Genomic DNA, 19,295 nt, shown 5'->3' with positions numbered 1-19,295 from the left:
GAGTGCAGATCCAGGGAAACTTGAATGAGTGGTAGGAAATTAGATGTGGAGGAAGGCACTTTTAAAGAATAACCAGGCATCCTCTACTGACAGGATGAGGTCAATATCCTTCCAGGATACCCGGGCCAGGTCGATTAGGAAGGCCTGCTCGCTGAAGTGTTTTAGGGAGTGTTTGATAGTGATGAGGGGTGGTCGTTTGACCACAGACCCGTTACGGATGCAGGCAATGAGGCAGTGATCGCTGAGATCCTGATTGAAAACAGTAGAGGTATATTTGGAGGGCAAGTTGGTTAGGATGATATCTATGAGGGTGCCCGTGTTTACGGATTTGGGGTTGTACCTGGTGGGTTCATTGATAATTTGTGAGATTGAGGGCATCAAGCTTAGATTGTAGGATGGCCGGGGTGTCATGTCCCAGTTTAGGTCAATACTTTTGATACCTAAGTATATTTAGAACCAAATACTTTTAGACTTTTACTCAAGTAGTATTTTACTGGGTGACTTTTACTTGAGTAACTTTCTATTAAGGTATCTATACTTTTACTAAAGTATGACAATTGGGTACTTTTTCCTTTTTGCACGCCACCCTGTCTGCGTCACACCAAATGACAAGCATCACACCGGGAATCTTCCCCTTCAGTTGGTCAGCATTTACATTTACAGCTATCCCAGTAATCACTTTGCCCTTTTCTTGAGAGCAAAATAATTCACATCTCTTGCCCCCGTTCATTTAACACGGAGCACCTACTCCCTCTGACCAGCAGAAACACAAACAATTATCACAAGACCACTTCTGGTTACCCTCACCGATTCCACAGCACCCAACTCTGTTTTCACCTACTCTGTAACCACAAATGGATCAGCCAAAAGGCAAGGGTCCACTTTTTCCAAAAATGCTTCAGTCCTACTGTCACAGAATCATCTTTATCCTGACCCTCGGTGCAAGCCTCAGGCTCCGAGAACTTCACCACAGCTACCACACTTTGCCCTCATTCACTTCCATTTCTCCTCCTGTCTTCAACTCACTCTGCTTACACTTTCTACCATTCTTCTTTAACAAACCATCTCCCTTTTTTCCACCATTTTAACCTACTCAACCCTCTCTCTCTCTCTCTATTCCAAGTGTCTCCTTATGATAACACTGCCCTTCTCCTGACATACATCTTGTTCTTGCCTTGTCAAGGGACACCATTTAACCAGCTGTCACAATCTCCATACAATCAGCTCAAACCCCTCGTGCTTTCTGGTGTTGATAACTGGTTCGCCATGTTTAGAACATGTGGGCACAGAGCTCATCACGCTTTGAGCTAACAGGAGTAAAAGCATGGCTCCCGCTGATGACATCACAACATCAACGCAATTTAGAAAATACAATAAAATAGTTCACTCTTGAAAGTAGTGTGATACATATCAAAATAACCTTAAAATAATACATGAAAAGAAATATGAGAGATTTTCAGTAAAATACATAAAGTATATTTTACACCTGTTACAGATGGGGACACTTATTGGGGAATAGGCTACCGTTTGTGTAAGTGTTCTACTGCTTCTACCTGAGGCCTGGGCAATAACGGTGGTAGAGCATTTACTTCTGCAGCGGAAGACACTAAGATCGAGCACTCTGACAGCTGGTCTCTCTCCATCCATCTTTGAAGGTATAATCAAATTGCAGGCATGAGAGAAGATCATCAAGGGATATCAACTTCAAGAATAAAGAAAATGCCATGTGTCAAATGATTTTGATCAAGAAGTAGAAGTGGTCAATCACTGGCAAATCTGTAGCTGTCAAATTAACCTGTAAAGCCGGTAGTAACATGATTAACCAATAGGATTAGATCATTGCATCTGGCTAATGGTAGTAGGAGTAAATGTCGAACATCATCGCAGTTTGTTCATGATTTTTAGCGACATACATGAATAAACTGGGCTCACTATACCAGGCTTTCAAAGGGTATGCAAAGAAAACATCCGCGATGTAAAATCTCCATAGTGGAGCACAATTGCTGTGCCCCTGATCGTGGCCTGTCTATAACTACCAGTCGATGGGTGTCCAGACTTCTTCCGCATTTTCCTACGACTTTCGGGCTGTGACGTGAGTGCTGACGGCGGCCTTGGTGCTGGCGGAGCTGGGGGCTGTAGCGATTATCAGTGGAGCTTCGAAAGACTCGGCCCCTCCCTCCCTGCGCCTCAGCGGCCCGCCCAGCTAGCACAAACTCCCGATTGAATCCTGCCCGAGTCTGGGGAAACCGGACGGCCTGGAAATCGAGAGAGAGGCCAACTTGTACTACACAATCTGGTAAGCAGGTTATCTTGATTTTTTTATTATTTTTTTTCATGTGCACGGAGCATAGGAAATGCCTTACATTTGTGATTGCATGTGTATTATTCTATGTTTATATCTGAAAAGTGGAGAAGCGTACGAGGGGTTGGGCCTTTCTTGCTTATTTGGGCCCCGGCCACAATAGGCCATAATTACGGCCTAGAAAATCAGCGAGGGGATTTTTCAAAACATCGGTAACATTATAGTCTGCTATTAGCCAGATACCCCCCACAAAGTTTAACAGTATAGTTACCATGTTCAAATATGATATTGTAGAGATTATTTTTGCTCTGCATTAACAACGCCAGTGGGTAAAATGTTTGTCCAGGGATCTCCAACAAAATGGCGCACATCTGTTTTTGAAAACACGGAAGAAAATATGCTTTAGCTTGGTAGGCTAGCCGCCATACTTAGCAATAAACCTTTCAGGTGGCTCGCGAACTTGCTAACCTAGCAATGCACTTATGTTTACTATCGCACGGATGTGTGGGTTGGGTCAGCTGTCATGTTTCCATTGACGTTAGTTAGCTCAAAGCTGCCTTTCACTGCTAAATGACTAAACTGTAACTTAAACGACCACATTAATCTAGAGTCTAATCTTTGATGTTATGTAACCATTTTACTGCGACCGCCAGATACTTTTGTGAAATTCTATTTTTGTTTGCTTGCAGACCTTTTGTCTTAAATGTTGTCTTTTTGCGTAAATACCTATGTAAATTACAGCAAGCGCCATTTTTGTGTCTAATTTGTTCCCATTTAGGCTATAGTTAAAGATTTGAGTCTGTTGACCTAATTGTGCGTGTCCTCCGGTGAGTATCATGAAGCATCACTGCTTGTCTCGCGCTCCCACACTGTTGTGTGCCAGACCACTGCTGTCAGATTTGACCGTGGGGGAATTGGATGACAAATGTACTGCGTCGCTCAAACCTTTTGTTTATGTCTCGGTGCATTTCGGAAATGCAAATGTAACCGCGTATATTTTTCCACTTTGCATGACTATGAGGATTAAGATCGATAGATAGTATTTGCATGGCTGAAAACATCTCTCGTGACGTCAAAGCACATTACAACAAAATAATGATTTTATCATTACGATCATAGCTTAAATAAACCTAATCACATAGCTGCCTATACCCTTCCTATTTTTGGTTTAGGCAGTGGGCCAAGTAATATATCTAAAATAGTTTAGAAGATTACCACCAAATAAAATGCAGACCAATATAATTGATATCCAGAAAGATTAGGACATGACTACATTTCACAGGAGGGGAAACACATGGGCATAATGATACCTGTTACATTGTAACGAGATGTATTTCTTGTTTGATTGAGATTTAGGAGTTGAGTATGGTAGACTAATATTTTGGGTTGGCCATTAGCACTATGTGACTGTGATTTGACTGGTCAATTCTTGCCTCCAGTGCTGCAGTGACAAATGAGGTGTAAGGACAATGGATGAGGATGAGACAAGGCTTGCACTCCATTCCCAGGATCCTAAAATAATTCTCCATGGATCAGGTAAAAGCTACGTTTCACTGAGCATTCAAGTATTTCCCTGTACTGTTCTTTGTTCTGCACAAAAATACAGCTTTTCTTAAAAGCTTTTTAAAGCTATTTTCTTTGTAAGAGTGCATGCATACAGTGCCTTATGAAAGTATTCATACCTCTTGACTTATTCCACGTTTTGTTGTTACAGCCTGAATTCAAAATGGATGAAATATATTTTTTTTTCTCGCATCTACACACAATACACCATAATGACACAGTGAAACATGTTTTTAGAAATTTCTGCACATTTCTTGAAAAGGAAATACAGAAATAATCTAATTTACATAAGTATTCACACCCCTGAGTCAAAACATGATAGAACCACCTTTGGCCGTGATTACAGCTGTGGTCTATCTGGTTAAGTCTCAAAGAGCTTTGCACACCTGGATTGTACAATATTTGCCCATTCTCTTCAAAATTCTTCCAGCTCTGTCAAATTGGTGGATGATCATTGCTAGACAACCATTTTCAAGTCTTGCCATAGATTTTCAAGCAGATTTAAGTCAAAACTGTAATTCGGCCACTCCGGAACATTCACTGTCTTGGTAAGCAACTCCAATGTAGATTTGGCCTTGTGTTTTAGGTTATTGTCCTGCTGAAAGGTGAATTAATCTCCCAGTATCTGGTGGAAAGCAGACTGAACCAAGTTTTCCTCTAGGATTTTGCATGTGCTTAGCTCCATTCAGTTTATTTTTTTTATCCTGGAAAAACTCCCCAGTCCTTAACGACTACAAGCATACCCATAACATAATGCAGCCACCACTATGCTTGAAAATATGAAGAGTGGTACTCAGTACTGTGTTGTATTGTATTTTCCCCAAACACAAAACTTTGTATTCAGGACAGAAAGTGAATTGCTTTGCCACTTTTTTTCATTATTCATATTTTCCTTCTTTTCACTGTGTCAGTTAGGGTAGTATTGTGGAGTAACTGCAATGTTGTTGATCCAGCCTCAGTTTTCTCCTATCACAGGCATTAAACTCTGTGATAAAATGTAACTGTTTTAAAGTCACCGTTGCCTCATAGTGAAATCCCTGAGTGGATTCCTTCCTCTCCAGCAACTGATTTAGGAAGGATGCCTGTGTTTTTGTAGTGACTGGGTGTTGATACACCATCCAAAGTGTAATTAATAACTTCACCATGCTCAAAGGGATATTCAATGTCTGCTTTTATTTTTACCCATCTACCAGTAGGTGCCCTTCGTGAGGCATTGGAAAACCTCCCTGGTCTTTGTGGTTGAATCTGTGTTTGAAATTCACTGCTCGACCAAAGACTGTAAAAATGCGACCTGATGCGTCTCTGCTTGGCACTCAGCATTAAGGAGATAGATTGGGGTAAGGTCCTGCAATAGACTCACGTCCAGTCCAAGGGGTACATCAAGCTACATCAACCTGCCCTATGAGCTGTTCCGGCTTGCACAAGCCATGGCATAATTCCACTTTGACATTATGGGGTGGGTAGGCCAGTGACAAAAAAATCTAAATTGAATCCATTTTAAATTTGAGCTGTAACACAGCAAAATGTTGGAACAAGTCAAAGGGTGTGAATACTTTCTGAAGGCACTGTATGTCTGCTGCAATATGTTTATGTAGGCCAATACTGAAGATATCCAACTGTTCCTGTGTTGATGTGTTCCAGATGAGGGTGGTGCTGGAGGGGAGGAGTTTGTGGTGGAGCTGCAGGAGACGGTGCTGGTGTCGGAGGGGGAGGGGGAGGGAATGGCGGTGCATGGATTCGCTCCAGAGGAGCTGGTGATCCAGGATGCTGTTGAGGACGTGGTGTCTGAGTATGTGCACTGCGATGAGGACGAGGAGGTTGCTGTGGAGACATGTGTGATGTCGCTGGAGGGGGAGGACGAAGGCGTTGCCATGGGGGACATGCCTGAGGATGAGATGGTGGCAGACGGGCATGCCCAGGATGAACTGGACCCAGAGCAAGACACAGACGGCTGTGGGGACTACCTCATGATCTCCTGTGAGTACCATCCTGCTTCACTTCTCCAGTTCTACATCGATAGCACTCACTCAGTCACCTGTCTTATAAAGAAAACGTTGCAGTTAGACTAATGATCAGTAGTGAATGGCTCTCTTAACTCGCTCTCTTTTCATCTCCCTCCAGTGGATGAGGCAGGCAAGATGGTGTCAGACGACGGTACAGAGGTGACTGTGGAGGGAGCCGTGGAGGACCAGGTGGAGAAGGACGAGGATGGCCAGGAGGTGATCAAGGTGTATATCTTCAAGGCAGACTCTGGGGAGGATGACTTGGGTAAGGAGACATTTGAATCATGTTTAATGCACTTAGAAAGAGGGATTCTATAACCCACGGTAGTTGATCACTAACGAGTATTATGTCATTGTGTGGTTGTCTGCGTAGGCGAAACCGAGGACGTGGCACTGACGGACTCTACAGGCCGAACGCTCCGAGAGAAGATGGTGTACATGTCCCAAGGGGACCATGGTAAGAAATACATTCTGTGTGTGTGTGTGTGTGAGAGTGTGTGTGTTTTACGATTGTGTTACAACTGGTGTGTTTTCCTGCAGGTGCATCAAAGATATCTGATGAGGTTTACATGGAGGTGGTGGTGGGGGGTGAGGAGCCAGTGACCCATGAGCGGTCTTACGACGGCACGGCTCTCAGTAAGGACTTCATGCCTGTGGCTTGGGCAGCCGCTTATGGTCAGTGACACACACTATTATATACAAATGTATCGTTTAACAGGGCAGAGAATGTCTTGTTGCTCTTCTGTACTCTGTAGTGATAAGTACAGTGCATTTGGAAAGTATTCAGACCACTTCCCATTTTCCACGTTTTGTTACGTTACAGCCTTATTGTAAAATATTTTTTATTTATTCTCAATCTACACACAATACCCCATAATGACAAAGCGAAAACAGGTTTTTAGAACATTTTCCAAATGTATACTTTTTTTTTTATATATAAGTATTCAGGCCCTTTGCTATGAGACTCGAAATTAAGCTCATGTATCCTGTTTCCATTGATCATCCTTTAGATGTTTCTACAACTTGGAGTCCACCTGTGGTAAATTCATTTGATTGGACATGATTTGGAAATGCACACTCCTGTCTATGTAAGGTCCCACAGTTGACAGTGCAAGTCAGAGCAAAAACCAAGCCATGATATCAAAGGAATTGTCCGTAGAGCTCCAAGACAGGATTGTGTTGAGGCACAGATCTGGGGAAGGGTACCAAAAAATATCTGCAGCATTGAAGGTCCCCAAGAACACAGTGGCCACCATCATTCTTAAATGGAAGAAGTATCGCACCACCAAGACTCTTTCTAGAGCTGGTTGCCCAGCCAAACTGAGCAATCAGGGGAGAAGGGCCTTGGTCAGGGAGGTGACCAAGAACCCAATGGTCACTCTGACAGGGCTCCAGAGTTCCTCTGTGGTGATGGGAGAACCTTTCAGAAGGACAACCATCTCTGCTGCACTCCACCAATCAGGCCTTTATTGTAGAGTGGCCAGATGGAAACCACTCCTCAGTAAAATGGACATGACAGCCAGCTTGGAATTTGCCAAAAGACACCTAAAGGACTATGTCCATGAGACACATGATTCTCTGGTCTGATGAAGCCAAGATTGAACTCTTTAACCTGAATGCCAAGTGTCAAATCTGGAGGAAACCTGGCACCATCCCTACGGTGAAGCATGGTGGTGGCAGCATCATGCTGTGGGGATGTTTTTCAGAGGCGGGGACTGGGAGACTAGTCAGGATCGAGGGAAATATGAACGGAGCGAAGTACGGAGATATTTGATGAAACCTGTTCCAGAGTGCTCAGGACCTCAGACTGGGGTGAAGTTTCACCTTCCAACAGGACAACGACCCTAAGTACACAGCTAAGACAACGCAGGAGTGGCATCTGGACAAGTCTCTGAATGTCCTTGAGTTGCCCAGACTTGAACCCAATGAAACATCTCTGGAGAGACCAGAAAATAGCTGTGCAGCGACGCTCCCCATCCAACCTGACAGAGCTAGAGGATCTGCAGAGAAGAATGGGAGAAACTCCCCACATACTGGTGTGCCAAGCTTGTAGCGTCATACTCAAGGCTGTAATTGCTGACAAAGGTGCTTCAACAAAGTACTGAGTAAAGTGCTGTGAAAAAGTATTTTCCCCCTTCCTGATTTCTTATTTTTTTGCACATTTGTCACACTTAAATGTTTCAGATCATCAAACAAATTTAATTATTCACAAAGATAACCCAAGTAAACACAAAATGCAGTTAAGTGATGATTTTATTTATTAAGGGAAAAAAGCTATCCGAACCTTCATGGCCCTATGTGGAAAAGTAATTGCCCCCTAAACCTAATAACTGGTTGTGCCACCCTCCGCAGCAACAACTGCAATCAAGCGTTTGCGATAACTGGCAATGAGTCTTTCACATCGCTGTGGAGGAATTTTGGCCCACTCTTCTTTGCAGAATTATTTTAATTCAGCCACATGGGAGGGTTTGAGCATGAACCGCCTGTTTAAGGTCACGCCACAGCATCTCAATCGGATTCAAGTCTGGACTTTGACTAGGCCACTCCAAAACCTTACATTTACATTTACGTCATTTAGCAGAGCGTCTTACAAATTGGTGTATTCACCTTATGATATCCAGTGGAACAACCACTTTACAATAGTATATCTATCTTTTTTTTTGGGGGGGGGGGTTAGAAGGATTACTTTATCCTATCCCAGGTATTCCTTAAGGAGGTGGGGTTTCAGGTGTCTCCGGAAGGTGGTGATGGGACTGATCAGAGCCTGAAGGTACGGAGGTGCCGTTCCCCTCACAGCTCCGTAGGCGAGCACCATGGTCTTGTAGCAGATGCGAGCTTCAACTGGAAGCCAGTGGAGTGTGCGGAGGAGCGGGGTGCCTCCGTGACACAGAGAAGAGCAGTCTCAGTTGAATGACCAGTCTTGAAACCTGACTGATTTGGATCAAGAAGGTCATTCTGAGAGAGATAGCAAGAGAGCTGGCCAAGGACGGCACGCTCAAGCATTTTGGAGAGAAAAGAAAGAAGGGATACTGGTCTGTAGTTGTTGACATCAGAGGGATCGAGTGTAGGTTTTTTGAGAAGGGGCGCAACTCTCGCTCTCTTGAAGACGAAAGGGACGTAGCCAGCGGTCAAGGATGAGTTGATGAGCGAGGTGAGGTAGGGGAGAAGATCTCCGGAAATGGTCTGGAGAAGAGAGGAGGGGATAGGGTCAAGCGGGCAGGTTGTTGGGCGGCCGGCCGTCACAAGTCGCAAGATTTTATCTGGAGAGAGAGGGGAGAAAGAGGTCAAAGCATAGGGTAGGGCAACGTGAGCAGGACCAGCGGTGTCGTTTGACTTAACAAACGAGGATCGAATGTTGTCAACCTTCTTTTCAAAATGGTTGACAAAGTCATCCGCAGAGGGGGGGGAGGAGAAGGTGGCAAAGAGCTTCCTAGGGTTAGAGGCAGATGCTTGGAATTTAGAGTGGTAGAAAGTGGCTTTAGCAGCAGAAACAGAGGAAGAAAATGTAGAGAGGAGGGAGTGATAAGATGCCAGGTCCGCAGGGAGGCTAGTTTTCCTCCATTTCCGCTCGGCTGCCCGGAGCCCTGTTCTGTGAGCTCGCAATGAGTCGTCAAGCCACGGAGCAGGAGGGGAGGACCGAGCCAGCCGGGAGGATAGGGGACATAGAGAGTCAAAGGATGCAGAAAGGGAGGAGAGGAGGGTTGAGGAAGCAGAATCAGGAGATTGGTTGGAGAAGGATAGAGCAGAGGGAAGAGATGATAGGATGGAAGAGGAGAGAGTAGCAGGAGAGTGAGAGCGAAGGTTGCGACGGCGCAATACCATCTGAGTAGGGGCAGAGTGAGTAGTGTTGGAGGAGAGCGAGAGGGAAAAGGATACAAGGTAGTGGTCGGAGACTTGGAGGGGAGTTGCAGTGAGATTAGTAGAAGAACAGCATCTAGTAAAGATGAGGTCAAGCGTATTGCCTGCCTTGTGAGTAGGGGGGGACGGTGAGAGGGTGAGGTCAAAAGAGGAGAGGAGTGGAAAGGAGGCAGAGAGAAATGAGTCAAAGGTAGACGTAGGGAGGTTAGTCACCCAGAACTGTGAGGGGTGAGCCATCCTCAGGAAAGGAACTTATCAAGGCATCAAGCGATAAATGATAAGGATGTTAAGCTTGAATGGGCTAGTGACTGTGACAGCATGGAATTAAAATGAGGAGATAGACAGATGGGTCAGGGGAGAAAGAGAGAATGTCCACTTGGGAGAGATGAGGATTCCAGTGCCACCACCCTGCTGACCAGATGCTCTCGGAGTATGTGAGAACACGTGGTCAGACGAGGAGAGAGCAGTAGGAGTAGCAGTGTTTTCAGTGGTAATCCATGTTTCCGTCAGCGCCAAGAAGTCGAGGGACTGGAGGGTAGCATAGGCTGAGATGAACTCTGCCTTGTTGGCCGCAGACCGGCAGTTCCAGAGGCTGCGGGAGACCTGGAACTCCACATGGGTCGTGCGCGCTGGGACCACCACGTTAGAGTGGCAGCGGCCATGCGGTGTGAGGCGTTTGTGTGGCCTGTGCAGAGAGGAGAGAACAGGGATAGACAGACACATAGTTGACAGGCTACAGGAGAGGCTACGCTAATGTAAAGGAGATTGGAATGAAAATTAACTGAACAACTGGGGAAGCGAGAGCGCAGGGCCTCCCTCACTAACCATTCACTGAAACACTCATATAACTTTTCCAACTTCCACTTTAGAAATATAATTGATGTAAACTACAGTGGTTCAATGTTTCCAGGAATAGGCTCAAACTTAGTTTATTCAGCTAGATAACTTGGTACAGTATTTTGTTTTTTTTAAGCCGTTCAGAGGTGGACTTGCTCGTGTGTTTTGGATCATTGTCCTGCTGCAGAATCCAAGTGCGCTTAAGCTTGAGGTTACGAACTGATGGCCGGACATTCTCCGTCAGGATTTTTTGGTAGATAGCAGAATTCATGGTTCCATCAATCGCAGCAAGTCGTCCAGGTCCTGAAGCAGCAAAGCGGCCCCAGACCATCACACTACCACCACCATATTTGACTGTTGGTATGATGTTCTTTTTCTGAAATGCTGTGTTACTTTTACGCCAGATGTAACGGGACGCACACCTTCCAAAAAGTTCAACTTTTCTCTCGTCAGTCCACAGAATATTTTCCCAAAAGTCTTGGGGATCATCAAGATGTTTTTGTCAAATGTGAGACGAGCCTTTGTTGTTTTTGGTCAGCAGTGGTTTTCACCTTGGAACTCTGCCATGGATGCCATTTTTGTCCAGTCTTTTTCTTATGGTTGAGTCATGAACACTGACCTTAACTGAGGCAAGTGAGGCCTGCAGTTCTTTAGATGTTGTTGTGGTTTCTTTTGTGACCTCTTGGATGAGTTGTCGCTGCGCTCTTGGGGTAATTTTGGTAGGCCGGTCACTCGTGGGAAGGTTCACCACTGTTCCAAATGTTCTCCATTTGTGGATAATGGCTCTCACTGTGGTTCGCTGGAGTCCCAAAGCTTTAGAAATGGCTTTGTAACCCTTTCCAGACTGATAGATGTCAATTACTGTGATTAACCACAGTAAATTCATGATTTAACGGGGGGGGGCAATTACTTTGTCACACGGATAGCTTTTTTCCCTTAATAAATAAAATTATCACTTAACCTTTTAGGGACAGACGTTCCGCTAGCGGAACGCCTCACCAATATCCAATGGTAGAGCGTGGTGCAAAATACAAATAGCTAAAAAATGCTATAACTTCAATTTCTCAAACATATGACTATTTTACACCATTTTAAAGACAAGACTCTCGTTAATCTAACCACATTGTCCGATTACAAAAAGGCTTTACAGCGACAGCAAAACATTAGATTATGTCAGGAGAGTACCCTGCCAAAAATAATCACACAGCCATTTTCAAAGCAAGCATATATTTCACAAAAACCAAAACCACAGCTAAATGCAGCACTAACCTTTGATGATCTTCATCAGATGACACTCCTAGGACATTATGTTATACAATACATGCGTGTTTTGTTCAATCAAGTTCATATTTATATCAAAAACCAGCTTTTTACATTAGCATGTGATGTTCAGAACTAGCATACCCACTGCAAACTTCCGGTGAATTTACTAAATTACTCATGATAAACGTTCACAAAAAACATAACAATTATTTTAAGAATTATAGATGCAGAACTCCTTTATGCAATCGCGGTGTCAGATTTTAAAATAGCCCGGCCATCACGGCTAGCTAATTTGACACCCACCAACTTTGGGGCTCACCAAACTCAGAATTACTATAAAAACATTGGATTACCTTTGCTGTTCTTTGTCAGAATGCACTCCCAGGACTTCTACTTCAACAATAAATGTTTTGGTTCCAAATAATCCATAGTTATATTCAAATAGCTCCATTTTGTTTGTGCGTTCAGGTCACTATACGAAGGGTGACGCGCGAGCGCATTTCGTGACACAAAAATTCAAAATATTCCATTACCGTACTTAGAAGCATGTCAAACGCTGTTTAAAATACATTTTTATGCTATTTTTCTCGTAAAATAGCGATAATATTCCAACCGGGCGACGTTGTATTCATTCAAAGGCTGAAAGAAAGTAGTCTTGTGGACGCGCATCTCCAGTGTCACTGTTCCCAGCCTGACCACTCACAAATTCTCCTGCTGTTCTTTGCCCAGAGACTGCAGACATCCCATTCCACTTTCTGGCGCCTTCTGAGAGCCAATGGAAGCCTTAGAAAATGTCACGTTACAGCACAGATGCTGTATTTCCGATAGAGATGCTACAGAAGGACAACAAATTGTCAGACAGGGCACTTCCTGTATGGAATCTTCTCAGGTTTTGGCCTGCCATATGAGTTCTGTTATACTCAGACACCATTCAAACAGTTTTAGAAACTTTAGTGTTTTCTATCCAAATCTACTAATTATATGCATATTCTAGTTTCTGGGCAGGAGTAGTAACCAGATTAAATCGGGTACGTTTTTTTTATCCGGCTGTGAAAATACTGCCCCCTATCCCAAACAGGTTAAACTGCATTTTGTGTGTACTTGGATTATCTTTGTGTAATATTAAAATTTGTTTGATCTGAAACATTTGTGTGACAAATGTGCAAAAAAATAAGAAATCAGGAAGGGGGCAAATACTTTTTCACAGCGCTGTATGTAAATGTGATATTTCAGTGTTTTATTTTTAAGACATTTGCAAAAAATTCTAACCATGTTTTTGCTTTGGTATTGTGTGTAGATTGATTAGGGGGGCAATTTAATACATTTTAGAATAAGGCTGTAACGTAACAAAATGTGAAAAATTTCCGAATGCGCTGTATCGCTGCTCTAGCAGTGTTGAGAGAAGGTGTGCATTTGCATTCAAAGTTTACGATGTGATTTCAGGTTCTGAGGACAGTGAAAGCTGTGAGAACAGGAACGGTGCCGCCAGTGCTCTGCTGCACATTGACGAGTCAGACGGAGTGGACAAGGTCAACAGGCAACGGAACAAGAATAAGAGAACAAGGGCTGAGCCTCGCCAGGTCCAGACAGGTACGTAGCTGTCAGATGGGACTGAACTACAGTCAGGTCCCAAATTTATTGGCACCCTTGATAAAGATGAGCAAATAACACTGTCAAATAATGAATACAAATAGTGAGCTACACTACATGGCCAAAAGTATGTGGACATCCCTTCAAATTAGTGGATTCGGCTATTTCAGCCACACCCATTTGCTGATGGGTATATAAAATCGAGCACACAGCCATGCAATCTCCATGGTCTTAACATTTGCAGTAGAATGGCTTTACTGAAGACCTTGGTGACTTTCAACATGGCACCGTCATAGGATGCAACCTTTCCAACAAGTCAGTGTGTCAAATTACTGCCCTGCTAGAGCTACCCCAGTCAACTGTAAGCTCTGTTATTGTGAAGTGGGAACGTCTAGGAACAACAATGGCTCAGCCGCGAAGTGATAGGTCACACAACTTCACAGAACGGGACTACCGAGTGCTGAAGTGCGTAAAAATCTTCTGTCCTCGGTTGCGAAACTTACTACCGAGTTCCAAACTGCCTCTGGAAGGAATGTCAGCACAATACCTGTTCATCGGGAGCTTCATGAAATGGGTTTCCATGGCCGAGCAGCCACACACATGCCCAAGATCACCGTGCGCAATGCCAAGCGTCAGCTGGAGTGGTGTAAAGCTCGCCGACCATTGGACTCTCTGGAGCAGTGGAAACGCGTTATCTGGAGTGATGAATCACGCGTCACCATGCCCGAATGCATTGTGCCAACTGTAAAGGTTAGTGGAGGAGGAATAATGGTCTGAGGCTGTTTTTCATGGTTCGGGCTAGGCCCCTTAGTTCTAGTGAAGGGAAATCTTAATGCTACAGCATACAATGACATTCTAGATTATTCTGTGCTTCCAACTTTGTGACAACAGTTTGGGGAAGGCCCTTTCCTGTGTCGGCATGACAATGCCCCCGTGCACAAAGCGGAAATGGTTTGTGTGGAAGAACTTGATTGGCTTGCATAGAGCCCTGACCTCAACCCCATCGAACACCTTTGGGATGAATTGGAAAGCTGACTGCGAGCCGGGCCTAATCGCCCAAGATCCGTGCCTTACCTCACTAATGCTCTTGTGGCTCAATGGAATCAAGTCTCCACAGCAATGTTCCAACATCTAGTGGAAAGCCTTCCCAGAAGAGTGGAGGCTGTTATAGCAGCATGGGGGGACCAACTCCATATTAATGCCTATGATTTTGGAATGAGATGTTCGACGAGCAGGTGTCCACATACTTTTGTTCGTGTAGTGTATGTGCAGATACAAAAGTGCAGATACAAAAGTATGTGGACACAATGTAATGAATATTATGTGCTAATTAGTTTCGTTGAAATTGCTCAGAGAAAGAGATTTTGCTTAACAAACAAAATGCATCTAAAAGATAGGGGTCAAAAATATTGCCACCCCTGTATTCAATATACCAGCACCCTTCCCTTGCGAGGATAATGACACTGAGCCTTTTCCTAAATGTTTTATGAGATAGGTGAACACATTGGGATGGGTCTTAGACAATTCCTCCATACAGAATCTCTCCAGATTCTCCAACGGGAGGGTGCTGGAGTATTGCATTGTAGTTTAGAGATTTATTTGTTAAACAAATTCTTTCTCTAAGCAATTGTATTAGTATAACATAACAGCATTTTCACATTTTTGAGCATACAATATAGCTCAGTATTTGTATTCTTATTTTATACAGTCGTCTTTGCTCATCTTTATCAAGGGTGCCAATCATTTTGCACCTGACTGTATATGTTACTGATTCTATGGGCTGGGCAACTGCAGGTCATTTATAAAGTCAACTGATTGCTAAACTCACTCTGCACAGGTATTCACACGTTTCATTTCTGAATACAGATCATGTGATATCTGGGAGTCATGAGTTTCTGTTTCCCATTCCAGCCATCATTATTGGTCCATATGGCCAGCCTCTGACCGTATACCCCTGCATGCTCTGTGGCAAGAAGTTCAAGTCGCGAGGCTTCCTGAAGCGCCACACCAAAAACCACCACCAAGATGTCCTGACCAGGAAAAAGTACCAGTGCACGGACTGTGACTTTACCACCAACAAGAAGGCCAGCCTTCATAACCACATGGAGGGGCACACGCTGAGCAGCAAGGGTCTGTTTGAGTGTGAGGTTTGTGGCAAGGAGTTCCACCAGCAGGCGGCGCTCTTCTCACATCGACTGCAGCACCACCACCGTGAGCCCAAGAGTCCGGTGCCCTCACAGGCCAACAAGATGCACAAGTGTAAGTTCTGTGACTACGAGACGGCTGAACAAGGTCTGCTCAACCGCCACTTGCTGGCTGTCCATAGTAAGAGCTTCCCTCACATCTGTGTGGAATGTGGCAAGGGCTTCCGGCACCCCTCCGAGCTGAAGAAACACATGCGCACACACACCGGCGAGAAACCTTACTCTTGCCTCTACTGCGACTACAAGTCGGCTGATTCCTCCAACCTGAAGACTCATGTCAAGACCAAGCACAGCAAAGAGATGCCCTTTAAGTGTGAGCGCTGCTTCCAGACGTTTGCTGAGGAGGAGGAGTTGCTGCAGCACGGGCTGACGCACGAGGAGGCCAAAACCCACCTGTGTGCCCACTGTGAACACAAGAGCTCCAACTCCAGTGACCTGAAGCGCCACATCATATCGGTGCACACCAAGGACTACCCCCACAAATGTGCCGTCTGCGCTAAAGGCTTCCACCGGCCGTCTGAACTGAAGAAGCACTCTGCGTCGCACCGTGCCAAGAAACTGCACCAGTGCCGACACTGCAACTTCAAGATCGCGGACCCCTTTGTGCTCAGTCGCCATATCCTGTCAGTTCACACCAAGGAGCAACAGGCCTCTCCTGAAAAGAATGGGGCCAAAAGGACCTTATTGGGGCCTTCCCCTGCCAGTGCACCGGTGGCAAAGAAGCAGGTTTTGGTGCCTGGTGCTAGTTCTAGTGCTGCGGGCATGGCCAAGGGGCCCAGGGAGAGGAGGGTGTACCAGTGTCAGTACTGTGACTACAGCTCTGGGGATGCCTCGGGCTTCAAGCGCCATGTGATCTCCATCCACACAAAAGACTACCCCCACCGCTGTGAGATCTGCTCTAAAGGCTTCCGCAGGCCCTCGGAGAAGAGCCAGCATATCGCACGCCACCACAAGGACTTAGTGCAGGCAGAGTGACCCTGGCACTACCTACCCCTCATACCACAACAAAAACACAAATGGAACCACTACCACACCATAATCAATTGTATGTATGTATGTATACTGAACAAAAATATAAATGCAACAATTTCAAACATTTTACTTAATGTTAAAATTCATATTAGGAAATCAGTCAATTGAAATAAATTAATTAGGCCCTAATCTATGGATTTCACATGACTGGGAATACAAATATGCATCTGTTGGTCACAGATACCTTAAGGGTAGGGGCATGGATCAGAAAACCAGTCAGTATCTGGTGTGACCACCATTTGTCTCATGCAGCGCGACACATCTCCTTCGGATCTCGTCACGGTATCTCTGTGCATTCAAATTGCAATCGATAAAATACAATTGTGTTCGTTGTCTGTAGCTTATGTCTGCCCATACCATAACCTTACCATTACCATGGGGCACTATTCAATGTTGACATCTGCAAACCACCCGCCCACACGACGCCATTCACATGGTCTACGGTTGTGAGGCCTGTTGGACATACTGCCAAATTCTTTAAAACAACGTAGGAGACAGCTTATGGTAGAGAAGTGAACATTCAATTTTCTGGCAACAGCTCTGGTGGATATTCCTGCAGTCAGCATGCCAATTGCACGCTCCCTCAAAACTGGAGACATCTGTTGTGTGACAAAACTTCACATTTTAGAGTGGCCTTTTATTGTCCCCAGCACAAGGCGCACCTGTGTAATGATCATGCTGTTTAATCAGCTTCTTGATATGCCACACCTGGCAGGTGGATGGATTATCTTTGCAAACGAGAAAGGCTCACTAACAAGGATGTAGACACATTTGTGCACAACATTTGAGAGAAATTTGCTTTTTGTGTGTATGGAACATTTCTGGGATCTTTTATTTCAGCTCATGGGACCAATACTTGACATGTTGTTTATATTTCTGTTCAGTGTGTGTGTGTGTGTGTGTGTGTGTGTGTCTGTTTGCTGCATTAACATGGAACCTCTTCTGTTATTATTACCCCAGAGACTCTCAAGCTAACTTTTCTGCAACTGAAAATGAATATAAGTGTACATATACCTGGGTAAGGCCTATGGAATCAGGTGACAAAGCCCTGTACAGACTTGCACTTTGTCTGCATATCCCCCTGCTGGTGAAAGTGTGCATTGTTGGATGTGCAAGAATTCTGAGGTCTTTGTAGATTCGTACGTTAGTTTTTACTCCACAGCCACCAGTTATTAAAGTAGCAACTGTTAATCCTACTTTTACTTGTTGACACACAACTAAGACAAAATGTAATCTACAAGCTGTTTGTATTCACACAATGAATTGGACATTCACCTGCGGCGAAAAAGCAGGTCCACTGAGCAGAGTGGTCGAGATGAACTCTTATTCGAATAGCACTTGCCAATATATTTAATGAACTATGAATGCAGTAATCATGAATTATACCTGATGCTTTGAATGCTGAGACACCGAGAGAATGTGTTTTGTATGTGGTTGAGTGCCTGTTGTGAGGGATGTGTCAGTTAAGACATTACAGCAATGTATCTATACCCTATGAAAGTACTTCCTGGTTCAAGTCCCGTACTGTTTTTGAATGGGCGTCAAGCTTATATCATCAAATTCATGAAAATGTGGTCATTTAAATAAAAAAAATAATGTCACATATTTGTATCCGTGGATTAATTCACCTTTACCCAATGGATTTTATGAACGTTTTTGATGACAGAATATTAAAAAGCAATTGGAAACCCTATTAAAGGCATCAGGTATAAGTAAATTAATCCACGAGTACAAATATAATTTGACGTGTCTTAAATAACCACGTTTTCATGAATTTAATTATGTAAGCTTGATGCCCATTCAAAAAAACAGGACTTGAACTAGGAAGTAGGCGGGACTTTCATAGCGTATTGCGCTTCCTGGTGCTCTGACCCCACATCTCCATGTCATCATTACTTTGTTGTTTTGAGGAGAACTGTCTGTCTGGTCATGGACAATGCCTGGAGAAGGAGTTGACTGCATCATAGCAAATAGCCATGTCCATTGTAAAAGCTGCGGCTTCAGAGAGGTTTCTTTTAGTTGATTCACTTCTTTACACAAAATGAGATACTAGATGTGGTTGTTTTTCCCATGGGGGTGATCTAACAGGTAAGCAGTATCATTTAGAACCAACCCATAAACCCATCTTCATACAGAATATTTAACCCCTAATAAGCTTGATTATCAGAGACCTGAAGTATGATGCAGCGCCAGCGAGGCCTTCAGAGTTAGATTGCACTAGATCTGGTACCACAGACTCATGACCACAACATACTTCCTTTACCCAAACACACATCTACTTATGCCAGTGGCCAGGGAGAGGCATTAGTCCCCTGAGGAGAAATACAACTTGTAAAGACTGGTGGTATATTTGTACTCTGGCCTCGACAGTTCCTTCCCCTGTGATCATTTTTGTTGTTTTTATATTTATTTCATCATCATGAACTTTGTTGTATAATTCAGTGTAACTAGAATTCTATAGGAGGTAAATTATTGTTTTGTACACATTTGTAAATAAAGTGTGTAGATGTAAACATATAACAGGAGGAATCAGAGCTGTGTTATGGATGTACTTGACGTATTTGTTAAAAAAGCTACAAAAATATAAAAGCATAATATTTTACCTGCATGTTTGTCTTTTTAATAATTGACAAATATATGTAA

The 19,295-nt window shown here is 44.0% G+C and overlaps 1 protein-coding gene and 1 long non-coding RNA gene across 4 annotated transcripts; one reads left to right on the top strand and one right to left on the bottom strand.

The window, feature by feature from the left end:
- Positions 1–1,926: 1,926 nt before the first annotated feature.
- LOC123742454 (uncharacterized) lies at positions 1,927–2,858 on the bottom strand. The gene is made up of 2 exons (XR_006769616.1): positions 2,574–2,858; positions 1,927–2,255 (listed from the first exon to the last, which is right to left on the bottom strand). It is a non-coding gene; the product is annotated as an uncharacterized lncRNA (long non-coding RNA).
- On the top strand, positions 2,009–19,254 carry LOC106603060 (zinc finger Y-chromosomal protein 1). Of its 3 annotated transcripts, none has more exons than XM_014196202.2 (8): positions 2,009–2,296; positions 3,742–3,838; positions 5,507–5,842; positions 5,987–6,133; positions 6,242–6,325; positions 6,409–6,543; positions 13,270–13,416; positions 15,328–19,254. In XM_014196202.2, the coding sequence occupies exons 2-8, from the start codon at positions 3,772–3,774 to the stop codon at positions 16,593–16,595; spliced, it is 2,184 nt and encodes a 727-aa protein (XP_014051677.1). In that variant the 5' UTR covers positions 2,009–2,296; positions 3,742–3,771; the 3' UTR covers positions 16,596–19,254. The 3 variants fall into 3 exon arrangements, with proteins under 3 accessions (XP_014051677.1, XP_014051676.1, XP_045572871.1); XM_014196201.2 differs by having other exon boundaries at positions 15,283–19,254; XM_045716915.1 differs by lacking the exon at positions 2,009–2,296 and adding an exon at positions 2,884–3,129 and having other exon boundaries at positions 15,283–19,254.
- Positions 19,255–19,295: the final 41 nt, after the last annotated feature.

This window comes from Salmo salar, chromosome ssa04 (assembly GCF_905237065.1).
Source record: "Salmo salar chromosome ssa04, Ssal_v3.1, whole genome shotgun sequence".
NCBI classification, from domain to species: domain Eukaryota; kingdom Metazoa; phylum Chordata; class Actinopteri; order Salmoniformes; family Salmonidae; genus Salmo; species Salmo salar.
This window is presented reverse-complemented; position numbering and strand designations above follow the sequence as displayed.

Bases quoted from the DNA above. Each gene is read 5' to 3' on its own strand.
- LOC106603060 (XM_014196201.2), top strand. From the start codon at position 3,772: ATGGATGAGGATGAGACAAGGCTTGCACTCCATTCCCAGGATCCTAAA. The intron at 3,839-5,506 runs GTAAAAGCTACG...GATGTGTTCCAG, and splicing joins AATAATTCTCCATGGATCAG to ATGAGGGTGGTGCTGGAGGG. The intron at 13,417-15,282 runs GTACGTAGCTGT...TTCTGAATACAG, and splicing joins GCCTCGCCAGGTCCAGACAG to ATCATGTGATATCTGGGAGT.